The sequence below is a fragment of the Zalophus californianus genome, chromosome 4 (genome assembly GCF_009762305.2).
Source record: "Zalophus californianus isolate mZalCal1 chromosome 4, mZalCal1.pri.v2, whole genome shotgun sequence".
NCBI lineage: Eukaryota > Metazoa > Chordata > Mammalia > Carnivora > Otariidae > Zalophus > Zalophus californianus.
The window spans coordinates 24355195-24366443 of record NC_045598.1 but is presented as its reverse complement, the minus strand read 5'-3'; the positions used below and the strand labels follow the sequence as shown (position 1 = coordinate 24366443).

Below are 11249 nucleotides of genomic sequence, written 5' to 3'. Positions count from 1 at the left end.
TTTTAAGATTTTATTTTATTTATCTATTATTTTTTTTTTTTAAAGATTCCATTCGTTCAGTAGAGAGAGATGGAGAGAGCACAAGCAGGGGAAGAGGCAGAGGCAGAGGGAGAAGCAGACTCCCTCTGAGCAGGGAGCCCGATGCGGGGCTCGACCGCAGGACCTGGAGATCATGTCCTGAGCTGAAGGCAGACTCTCAACCATTTGAGCCACCCAGGTGCCCCTTAAGATTTTATTTATTTATTTGTTAGAGAGAGAGAGCACAAGCAGGGGGAGCAGTAGGGGCAGAGGGAGAAGCAGACGCTTAACCGACGGAGCCACGCAGGCACCCCGGTTTTGAGTGTTATTAAGCATTGTCTCACTGAAGACATCCCCAACTACTTGTGGAGTAGAAGTAGCATAGTAACATTTCCCGTTGAGAGGTAAACAAACAGCTGCAGGGACCTCCTCAAGGTCTGATGGAAATGCGTGGTGGAGGGGCGCCTGGATGGCTCAGTGAACCTGTCTGCCTTCAGCTCGGGTCCTGATCTCAGAGTCCTGAGATCGAGCCCCACATCCAGCTCCCTGCTCAGAGGGAGTCTGCTTCTCCCTCTGTCCCTCTCCCTACTTGGGCTTTCTCTTTTTTTCTCTCTCTCTCTTTCTCTCTCTGACTCTCAAATAGATAAATAAAATATTCTGAAAAAAGAAAAGAAATGCATGGTGGAGCTGGCTTGGAACTCAGGTCTACCAGGTCCTGCATTCTTCAGCTGCCCCTTGACCTGTCACCTGCCATAGGGGTGATTTAGAATTTCAAGTTCTTGCCCAGTTCTGAACTTGGTAAGAGAGGGATACAGTGCTGGAGCTGGGGGAGAGATGAGGATCCATCTGTTCATCTCCACAGCAACCCAGGCCTTCTCTCCTGCAGTGGAATCCCGGGCCCCAGCTACAGATAACAAACACACAGCGACCTTGGGCCTAAAAAAATGACTGCAGAGACCTTGATGGAAGCAGAGTGGGCCTTTATTGAAGAGCTTGCGGGGGGGGGGTCTGTGAGCTTCTCCCCTTCCTCCAACGTCCTCTCCCCAAGCTAGGGCAGCAGGGGTGACAGGATGCTGGGGCTTTATACTCCCAGAGAACTGAGTGACCCCCCAACCCTCCCACCACCCCTTGCCAGGTGCTGGCGCCGTTGAGGCACCCCTCCCTTCCTCCTTCCCAGGAGGTCTCAGGAGGCACGCAGGTGCCCTCAGCAGAGAGTGAAGCGGCGGGCACTGATGTTCATGCGCGTGAGGCCGAGGTGCCGCAGCGGCGGGGCCAAGGCGAGGCCGGCCCCCGGCTCCAGCTCCAGCTCCAGCTCCGCCTCGTCCAGCAGCTCTTGGTGCAGGTGACAGGCTTGGTCCACCTTCAGCCGGTGCAGCTGGGCCCGCAGCCGAAGCAACTGCCCCGCCAGCTGCTGGTCCTGAGCCTGCATCTCCCGCTGCGGCCGAGAGGGGGCGTGAGACTGCGCACTCGTCCTCCGCCACTCGCGTCAGTCTTCCCTTCCTGTCCAACACCTGGGTCTTTGCCCCGGCTGTGTCCTCCCCACCCCCTCTCGCCCCAGCTGGATCCCTCCGCATCGCTCAGATCTTGCTGTAAAACTAAGGAACGATTGTTACACAAATACAGGTGCCTGCAGGCCAACTAAACAGCAGTCTCCAATTTAGAGGCTAGACATCCTTTTGTTTGCACATATTGGGTTAAGAGCCACCTGCGTAATGCTGGCCTTCTCAGATTCTGCCTACAGTGTGGTCAGTGCCTCATTTTGTCCTGCACTGCCCCTTTGAGCTATAGCAATTCCCAGAGTAGGGGAGACCATGCCTTCCCCATCTATAACTGGTGGCCCCAAAGGGCAGGGCTCTGTCCCCAGAGCCACAGGAGTAGTCCGTAATAGGTAGGTTGGATGGAATCCTGCTTCAGCAAGTCTCCCTGAATAAATCGCTGGACAAGTTCATTCACGGCTCCTTAGCCCCAGGGCAAAGCCACAGGAGTAGGGCAGTTGCTGGAGGCGAGGTCCACCCTCACCCCCTCCCCGCACCCACGGTTGGTTCTTGGGTCCTAAGGATGACTGCCCACCCCACCCGACTCACCAGCTCCCGTCGGAGCCACTCAAGGGCAGAGTCCATTGAGTCGAAGCCGCAGAGGGCGCCAGGGCCCCCCAGCCCAGGTCTGGTTTGGGCCCTGTGCCACGTCTGGCTCTGGACCCGGGCTGTCCACTCCAGATATGAGGGCCGCCGTGTCTGCAGCTGCAGCTTGGCCGTCAGTGCCTTCACAGAGTCCAGGCTCTCTTCCTCCTCATCCTCTTCATTTTCTTCACCCACTGCCTGGAATTCCAGTGGGCCCAGGGACATGGTGGGTTTGGGGTGAGTGACGGGGCAAGGCTACAGCTCTGGGAAGGGTTGGCAGTATGGCTGGGGGGTGTCGGCAGGAGCCGAGGGTGACAGAACTGTGCCAGGGAGTGTGTGATGGTGAATGTTCAAGGTGGGTCAGGGAGGCCGAGTGTGTCAGGGTGGGTGAATAGAGAGGTATGGGAAGCCGAGTGTGCAAGGGCTGGGATTTTCCTGGCCTGCTAACCCGGGATTCACGTGATGCCATCCGGATGGGGGCCGGAGGAGCTGGGCTCCTCCGGCCCCTTGGATGAATTTTATTGTCTTTGCCCAAAAGGAGACACCCTGTTCCCAGAAAGGAAGTTGCTCCAGGATGAGAAAAGCATCATCCACACTAGAGTCTTGGCCTTCTTCCCAAGACCCAAGTTAATGGGGGTGGGGAATGGATAGAAGGCTGATGAGCTGCCCTCTGTCCTCATGACATTTGGACATGTCATGGACTCTCTGTTGGGACAGATCAATGATTTCAAGCTGTACTCTAAGGACCTTTAGGTTCCCTTGGAAATCCCTCAAGGACTATGTATGGGATAAGGGCAGAGCTGTAGATGGGCTCCTAGACCCTCCCTCTCCCTGCCCCTCCCAGGGCTTCAACCAGAGCTGTTCCCTTTTTTAAACTTTGTATTGAAAAATAACAGACACAGAAAATTTCACACATCATAAGTAATGACAAGCCTTGCTGAATTCTCCCGAACTAAACCCACTTGTGTACCCAGGACCCAGATGGAACAACTGAGCATTACCGGCATCCAGGAATGCCCCTGGCCGGTCACTACTCTCCCAATCTCTGACAGCAACGATTAGTTTGCCTTTTTGTGTACTTCCTAATGGTTCTCAAACTTTATTTTTTTAAATGTGTTTTGGGGTTTTAAGATTTTATTTATTTGAGAGAGAGAGAGAGACAGAGAGAGAGCACGTGCACAAGCTGGGAAGAGGCAGAGGGAGGGAGAAGCAGACTCCCTGCTGAGCAAGGCTCAACCCTGGGATCATGATCTGAGCCGAAGACAGAAGACAGACGCTTAACCAACTGAGCCACCCAGGAGCCCTGGTTCTCAAACTTTAGCGTGCATGGAAATCTCCTGGAAAACGTATTTAAGGAGACACGTGGCGGTGGGGGGGTGGGGCTGATAATTTGCATTTCTAATGAATTCCCATCCCAGCTGCTCTGGAATTTTACAATTCGTACTTTTTTTTTTTTTTAAGATTTTGTTTATTTATTTGAGAGAGAGAATGAGAGATAGAGAGCACCAGAGGGAAGAAGGTCAGAGGGTCAGAGGGAGAAGCAGACTCCCCGCTGAGCAGGGACCCCGATGCTGGACTCCATCCCAGGACTCCAGAATCATGACCCGAGCCGAAGGCAGTCGCTTAACCAACTGAGCCACCCAGGCGCCCCCAATTCGTACTCTTTTCTGTCTGGTTCCTTTCACAGATCATTCCAATTTTATGTTTACGTTATGGGTGTCCACCTATGATTTCTTTTCTTTGTGTGTTTTTTATTTTTTATTTTTTTTAAAGATTTTATTTATTTATTAGAGAGAGAGAATGAGAGATAGAGAGCACAAGAGGGAAGAGGGTCAGAGGGAGAAGCAGACTCCCCGCCGAGCAGGGAGCCCGATGTGGGACTCGATCCCGGGACTCCAGGATCATGACCTGAGCCGAAGGCAGTCGCTTAACCAACTGAGCCACCCAGGCGCCCTCTTTGTGTGTTTTTTAAAAGAAGGGTTTTGCATACGTGTGTGCGCACACACCCACACCCACACAAACCTAGAACCTAGTGCACCAAAAGGCCCTTTGAAGGCAGGTGTCTGTCTTCTTCTTAGTAATCAGCACTTAACACAGTATAGGCATCAGTGTTTAAGAAATCAAAGAATTAAAAAAAAAAGAAATGAAAGAAAAATTGGATGGATGGATAGATGGATGGATGGGTCCTCCAGTAAATCCTTTCAGCTCTTGTAGTTTACCAGCTTGGGTGTGTCTCTTGCCAGACGGAAAATCCTAATGAACAGAACCTTCCTCAGTCATCTTTGTGTCCCCATACAGGGGCCAGCTCGGTGAATGGGCAATTCATATTTGGTTGAAGGATGTAGTGATAGTGAGAGGAGAGGGCAGGATTAAACCAGGAGTGGCCCCCGTAGAGGGCGCCCTCAGACAGGGACTTCCAGCTGTGGTGGGGGAGGGGCACCAGCTACACAGCTGCTTGCATTTAAGGTGGACTAAGGGATTTCCCCCACCCAGCCTCAGATGTAGGGGGAGGAAGCACTCAGTTCCCAGTTTCACACCCACCCTTTCCACCCCTGCCACCAGGGTACAAAAGAAGAGACGGTAATTTTTCTTTTTTAAGTCAGTGAGAGTGCCGGCACCTAGGTTAAAAACAAAACAAAACAAAAATGTTGACTGCCACCTGAGACCAAGGCACGAGGTAAAGGGCTTTAAGCAAGATTATTCTCCCCATTTCACAGATAGATGAAATTGAGGTTTCCTTCACAGGTTCTGGCCGGGGTCCTCGCTCAGAGGTGCTGGCAGTAGGAGGGGAAAATTCCTGTGAAACTGTTCGATCCCTTCTTCCAAGGGGCCTCCTTAACAGCTGTCCTGCCGGCGTCGCCAGCTGCCCAGCCAGTTCCTGTCCCTTTCGGAGCCCGCGCTCGCCCCGCCTGACGCTCCGGGAGTCTGTCCTTCTTCTGGGCCCCAGGCCCACCACAGACGGAATGGAGTTCTCGGAGCTGATCCGTACCGGCCGGGCCCAAGCCAAGCTCCTGCGGGGTCCGGAGGCGCCCCCACTGCGTGGCACGCTATGCGTCACCGGCCACCACCTGCTGCTGTCGCCGGGGCCCCAGGCGACTTCAGACCTGTGGCTGCTGCTGTTGCGTAGGGTAGACTCCATCGAGAAGCGGTGAGACGTGGCGGGGGCGTCCCCGTAGTTGCGGAGCTTGCGGCTCCGCGGAGGAGGGGGAAGGGCAAGCGCGGTTGGAACTGGTACCCCCTTGCACTGCGTCCAATCCTAATAAACTCGTTTCTCCTCCGCTGGTGGGGGGCGGGGGATACTAAGCCTAAGCTCGTCCATCCCCAGGGTCTCGGGTGACTCCGGCACCATCACGTTGCGCTGTAAGGACCTGCGAGTGTTGCAGCTGGACATAGAGGGCGTGGAAGCCACGCTGGACATCGCCCGTTCCATCGAGGTACGCCAGCGGTGCTCCCGAGGCCCTTAAGCTACCCCTATTTCGTAACGACGGGAGTAAACAGGGGCTACTGCGCAGGGAGACTCAGCATCCAGCGTTATCCTGGAACACAGCTAATGGCAAGGGATGCAGGGAGGTCTAGAGTACGTGCAGAGGAGGAAGCTGCGGAGCGCAGGGGCCGGGAGCGCGCGGGTGAGAAGATTTCGACTTTGCCCCGATCCCCCGACTTCCTTCCCCAGGCGCTGTCGTCCTTGGAATCGGTCATCACTTCCTTTCCGTTCTTCTACCGTCCCAAGGGCTTGAGACTGGGCGACGCCTGGCACTTCCACCCACCCGAACGCTACTACAAGCGAGTAGCTCGCGAGGTGGGTGCGGTGGTGGGGGCCCGCGGTTGTGCGAGCGCCGGGCCTGGAAGGGGCGTGAGGACCGGGCGCTCACTGAGTGCCCTAACCTGGCCTTTGCCTCTCCGTGCGCCGCAGACCAACGCGTGGCGGCTGAGCGAGGTGAACGAGGACTTCAGCTTGTGCCCCAGTTACCCCCGCGCGGTGATCGTGCCTCGCGCGGTAGACGACGATGCCCTGGCGCGCTGCGCCCGCTTCCGCCAGGGAGGCCGCTTCCCTGTGCTCAGCTACCACCACGCTCCCAGCGGAACCGTGAGCCCGCCCGTCCCCAGACTCCGCCACTAGGAACAACTGCGTCCTTTCTTGGCCCTTTTCTGCACTGGCCCGGCCAATTCGCCGCGCGCGGGCCGCCCAGGCTCTTGCTCTTTCTGGCCCCGCCCCCTCCGTTCCCTCCGCCCTCCCCGGACTCTGACCCCGCCCCTCTGTCCCAATACGGAGTCTTGCCAATCTGGGCCCCGTCCCCGGCCGTTCGGGTTCCTGGAGCCTAGTCCAGTCTTTGTCAACCCTGGATCCGCCCAAGGTCTACTCTTCAGGTCCCTTTCCCCTCCGGCTACACCCCACCCAAGCCCGGGCCCTGCGCCTTGTAAGTTCCGCTGCTAGGGTCCCTGCGCTCCAGCCCGCCCCTGCCAGGCTTTGGACCCGCCCTAGTGTGTAGACCCTCCCTAGGGGCTCCCCGAGCGACGTCCCCGGGCCGGGGCTGGGTGGCTATGGCTTCCGGAGTGGAGTCCCCGTCCGCAGGTGCTGCTCCGTTCCAGCCAGCCCCTGACTGGTCCCCAGAAAAGGCGCTGCGCTGAGGACGAGGAGCTGCTGCGAGCTGCGCTGGCGGGGGCTCGCCCTGGAGCCCGGGGTTTCATCTTGGACACGCGCTCGGCTCAGGCCGCCAAACAGGCCCGCGTGACTGGCGGCGGCACCGAGGCCAAAGCCGCCTACCCGGGCTGGAAACGGCTGCACCGGCCCCTGGAGAGGTGAGAGGCCTTTCTGTCCTCTTCTGGGCGCTCTCCCACCGGACTCTTCGGGCAGACGAGTGTGTGTGTGTGGTGGAGGGGGAGGGTAGCAGGAGTAGGGGGTGTCTTCCAGGAACCTTGGGGACTGACTGTTAGGCATTTCTGAGTAGCCATCCTATCCGGTGAGCATCCCCACTTGCACACACACCCCCCCCCCCAAAGCTCATTTCTCTCTAGGCACCCCCAACCCTGCCTGGAAAGAAAAAGCCTCTCTTTACATTAAACTGGAATTTGTCTTCCACGAACAACCTCACCACACACACACATGCACATACATGCACACACGCTCACACACACCCACACCTCTCTCCCCATTGGTCCCAGCCCTCCCCTGAGGGCTCTACCTGCACAGCTGTGTCTATCCAGGTGATGGTAGTACTAAGAGCAGGTCCTCAGGGAGTTTTTGTGCTTTGAGGAGAGTGGACTGCTCCCCTGTCCAGAATACAAAACTGTTTATTCCTTCATTCAACCAATGTTGATTGAGCACAGAGGCTGGGACGGTGGCCAGCCCAGACGGGGTTGGGAGATCAGCAGTACATGGGCAGTTAGGGTTCAGGGTGATGAGCGGCAGCACAGAGCAGGCGCCCCTCTCCTGTGTGTAGGGAGTACAAAGAAAGTTTCCCTGAGAATTGGAGGTGTTAGCTGGCACCTGGAAGAGGAGTTGGCCAGAGAGCAGAACATTCCAGGTGGAAGGAAAGGCAGGTGCACAGGGGCAGAGCTCCTGGTCATTTGTCCTGTTTGGGGAGCTGCAAGCACTTCAGAATGGTGGACGTGTAGCCTGTGGGCTAGACGCAGAGAGAGATGGGGCTAAAGGGGTGACAGGGACCAGAGCAAAGGTCTTGAATGCCATCATTATGAGCTTAGACTTCATCCCAAAGGCAGGGGGGAGACACTGAAGGCTTTTACTCAGGGCTGGAAAAGTCTCCATGAGATTTTCTGGCAGGAGGTCACATGGGTGATCTTGAGCAGGGCAGTTCCTGGGAAGCAGGAGCAGGTACCAGAATCCTAAGAGTGTTGTGTTTCTCTTGTCAGACTGGGGCTCCCCGGGGAGTACGGTGTCGCTCCCATCAGATTGGGCTACTTCAAGGGCACTGGGATGCTTCCATCAAAGTGGGGGTTTCCCAGGGCATTGTTTCCCAGGAGGGTTGTGTGACCCCTCCCCAGGTACCCCCCCAACAGACTAGGTCTCCCCCAAGGGGTCTGGGGTCTCCTCCATCAGATTGGGGAATCCTCCAAGAACCATTTCCATCAGATTAGGTGGGCTCCCCAAATGGTCCTGTGTCCCTCTTATCAGATGGGTTCCTCTGAGGGTTCCTTGTCTGCCTCGTTGGTCTGGAGCACTTGTTCCCAGGCTGTGCTCACCAGAGCTTGGGTGGAGATGCGATGACCAGATTCCCACTTGTGCAGGGGATGGCCCCTACAGGAGAGTTTCGTGCGCCTGGTGGAGGCCTGTGGAGACCTGGAGCAGAGCATGGACCGCTGGCTCAGTCAACTAGAGGCCTGCCACTGGCTGGCACATGTGAAGGAGGCACTGAGCACCGCCTGCCTAGCAGCCCAGGGCGTGGGGAGGTAAGCCCCCCGCCACGAGGCAAAGAACAGGGCGGACGGGCAGGGCCCTCAATCCCTGGGCACACAACCATGTCTCAGTAAGCACGGACAGCCTAGAAATGGGCCCATTTGGCTCCTGGCCCGCCCACCCCAGGCTGGGAAGGCCTGGCCACTGTTAACAGCCCTGGCCCACAGGGAAGGGGCCTGCGTCCTGGTGCATGGGGCTGAAGGCACGGACAGCACCCTGCTGGTGACTTCGCTGGCCCAGCTCATCCTGGACCCCTCGAGCCGGACCATGGCTGGATTCCAGGAATTGGTGGAGCGGGAGTGGATCCAGGTAAGTGGCTGCTCAGCCCCAGCCCTGCCCCTCTATCCAGAGACCCTGCTTCCTTGTGCCCATCGCTCTGCCCCCTCCCCAGGCCGGCCACCCCTTCCAGCTGCGCTGTGCCCACTCGGCCTTCTCCCATGCCCGCCCCAAGCACGAGGCACCCACCTTTCTCCTCTTCCTGGACTGCGTGTGGCAGCTGGGCCGCCAGTTCCCGCTGTCGCTGGAGTTTGGGGAGGGGCTGCTGTTGGCCCTGTTTGAGCACGCCTATGCCTCCCCTTTTGGCACCTTCCTCTGCAGCAGCGAAAAGGAGAGGTGAGCGAAGGGGGTGTCAAGGTGGGTCAGGGGCTGGGCACAGGCCAGGGTCAAATACCTGCTGTGTCAGCACCGAGGTCCCAGAAGACATCTTTCCCTTTTGGATGAGTTTCTCTTTGGGGAAAACTCCAGTGTTTTCTCCTCCCCTGCCTCCAAATCTCACCCTTCCCCCTAACTTCTGCAAACCCAGATTTGAATGGGTCCACGGCCAGTCCTTCAGACCTACCCACTCTGTTCAGAGCCAAGAGCAGACACACCCCTAGCTTAAAAACAAGGACTGACGGGGGAAGTTCCTGCCGAATAAGTCATTTCTGGGGCTCTCTACCACTTTGCAGAGTTGATTCTAGTGAAGCAAAGGAGTAGAGGTTGAAAACGGAGTCAAATTGTTTGGGCTTAACTTCCGGCTCCATCACTCACCTGCTGGTGATCATAGGAAACCTGTTTCCTGTTAGTAGCAAGGAGGCTTCTAGTAGCAGCGGGCATGTCTGGGGGCTGGGGCTATGTGTGGATTAGCTGGGTTAAAACATGCGAAGTGCTTGGCACAGAGCCTGGCCCGTGGGCACCCCAGCTGTGGCTGTTCTTACGGTCTGGTTCGCCTGGTGCATATGCTCCCAAGCCCCCCAAAGCCATCTTTCTCTCATCCGTCTGACATGAGGGGAGGGTTCACTCCCCTTCTCACTTTTGTTGCTCAACCACCCCCCGCCCCAACGTTGTTTTCACTGACTCCATTACTGGGTCACCCCGGTTAGAAACTCTTATCTCGATGTATCTCCCTCTCCCCTGCCCTTCATATACAGCCTTTCTCCTAAAGCTTTCTTACCTTGTCCTTTCCTGGCAAAGGCCCCTCCTACTGACCCCAGTCCAGACTCTTTCCATGTGGGCTGTGGGAACAGCCGCCTCACTGTTCTATCACCAGTTTAAAAAACTCACCAACAGGGGGCACCTGGGTGGCTCAGTTGGTTAAGTGTCCGACTCGATTTCAGTTCAGGTCATGATCTCGGGGTCATGAGATCAAGCCCCGTGTCGGCCTCCACAGTGGGCTCCGCACTGGATGTGGAGCCTGCTTGATTCTCTCTCTCCCTCTGCCCCCCCCGCCCCCTGCTTGTGCTTTTTCTCTCTTTTTAAAAGAAAAAGACAAAAACCCACCAACGCCCACTTGGGCCCTCTCCCATTTTCTTGCTCTTGGCCCTGTTGTCTTCCCTCCCCTAAGTATTTCTATGCTTTTGCACATCTGGTGAGCTTCTGCGGACAGAACCAGCCCGAGTGGCACATTCTCAGTAACCTCCCCTGAGGCTTCCAGGCAGAGCTCAATGAACTCCTGAACAACTAGGACTTTGTCTTGTTCTACTTTATTCCAGTGCTCAGTACAGGATCTGACTGGCAAGAACATTTGCAGGAAAAAGGAGAGATTATCACTGCCCCCAGGGTGGCTGTCACCCACCTAACCAGGGTCCCCAGTCCAGAATCCCAGAAGGCGTAGCTTGAGTCTGGAAACTCACTCCCTACAGATGCCTGTGTGAAGTGAGGACTCGAACCCACTCCTTGTGGTCTGGGCTCAACCAGCCAAAAGAGCAACGGAAACTCCGGAACCCGCTCTACGTCCCCAATCCCTTGGCCATCTGGCCCTCTGTGGAGCTCCAGACCCTGCGACTGTGGCAAGGTGACCCCCTACCCCACCTCCTTCCCTGGGGAGCCAGCCCCTCTGCTCAGTTTCCTTATCTGCCCTCCTCCTCCTCAGGCCTCTTTCTGCGCTGGATCCGCCCGCCTGAACCTTCAGAGGTAGCGTGGGAGAAGGTGTGGCAAATAGTGACAGATAAGAAGACAGAGGGCTGTGAGCCAACAGTTTCAGCCTCTGAGCCCCGACTTTAAGTGCTGGCTCCTTGGATGGTGGCTGAGATGTTCCAGAGATGCCTTCAGGTCCCTTAGCACCTTTGGACCCTGGATGAGGGTGCCTGCAACCCAGCCTCGTCCAAAACATACTGAAGCTCCAGGTCTGAGGTGTCTATAGCGTAGGGAGAAGGTCTAACTAATAACTAATAAAGATCCCCATGACTGGTATCAGCTCGCTGGGGTGTCACTGAGGA

General features: G+C 56.5%; 2 protein-coding genes across 4 annotated transcripts; one reads left to right on the top strand and one right to left on the bottom strand.

Annotated features, from left to right (window-relative positions):
* Positions 1-988: 988 nt before the first annotated feature.
* Positions 989-2589, bottom strand: FAM167B (family with sequence similarity 167 member B). The gene is made up of 2 exons (XM_027619422.2): positions 2103-2589; positions 989-1453 (listed from the first exon to the last, which is right to left on the bottom strand). Exons 1-2 carry the CDS (start codon positions 2361-2363, stop codon positions 1223-1225), a joined length of 492 nt encoding a protein of 163 aa, XP_027475223.1. The 5' UTR covers positions 2364-2589; the 3' UTR covers positions 989-1222.
* A 2162-nt stretch (positions 2590-4751) lies between these two features.
* Positions 4752-11233, top strand: LOC113923296 (myotubularin-related protein 9-like). Of its 3 annotated transcripts, XM_027595853.1 has the most exons (11): positions 4752-4815; positions 4966-5286; positions 5464-5572; positions 5812-5937; positions 6052-6225; positions 6712-6938; positions 8385-8546; positions 8721-8862; positions 8945-9165; positions 10674-10825; positions 10904-11232. In XM_027595853.1, the coding sequence occupies exons 2-11, from the start codon at positions 5102-5104 to the stop codon at positions 11032-11034; spliced, it is 1629 nt and encodes a 542-aa protein (XP_027451654.1). In that variant the 5' UTR covers positions 4752-4815; positions 4966-5101; the 3' UTR covers positions 11035-11232. The 3 variants fall into 3 exon arrangements, with proteins under 3 accessions (XP_027451654.1, XP_027451672.1, XP_027451662.1); XM_027595871.2 differs by lacking the exon at positions 4752-4815 and having other exon boundaries at positions 4877-5286; XM_027595861.1 differs by lacking the exons at positions 4752-4815; positions 4966-5286; positions 5464-5572 and adding an exon at positions 5650-5764 and having other exon boundaries at positions 5869-5937; positions 10904-11233.
* The last annotated feature ends 16 nt before the right edge of the window (positions 11234-11249 follow it).

Coding starts and splice junctions, on each gene's coding strand:
- FAM167B (XM_027619422.2), bottom strand. CDS start 2,363: ATGTCCCTGGGCCCACTGGAATTCCAGGCAGTGGGTGAAGAAAATGAA. Junction 1,454..2,102: donor AGTGGCTCCGACGGGAGCTG/GTGAGTCGGGTG, acceptor TCTCGGCCGCAG/CGGGAGATGCAGGCTCAGGA.
- LOC113923296 (XM_027595853.1), top strand. CDS start 5,102: ATGGAGTTCTCGGAGCTGATCCGTACCGGCCGGGCCCAAGCCAAGCTC. Junction 5,287..5,463: donor GTAGACTCCATCGAGAAGCG/GTGAGACGTGGC, acceptor GTCCATCCCCAG/GGTCTCGGGTGACTCCGGCA. Junction 9,166..10,673: donor TGCAGCAGCGAAAAGGAGAG/GTGAGCGAAGGG, acceptor CACTCCCTACAG/ATGCCTGTGTGAAGTGAGGA.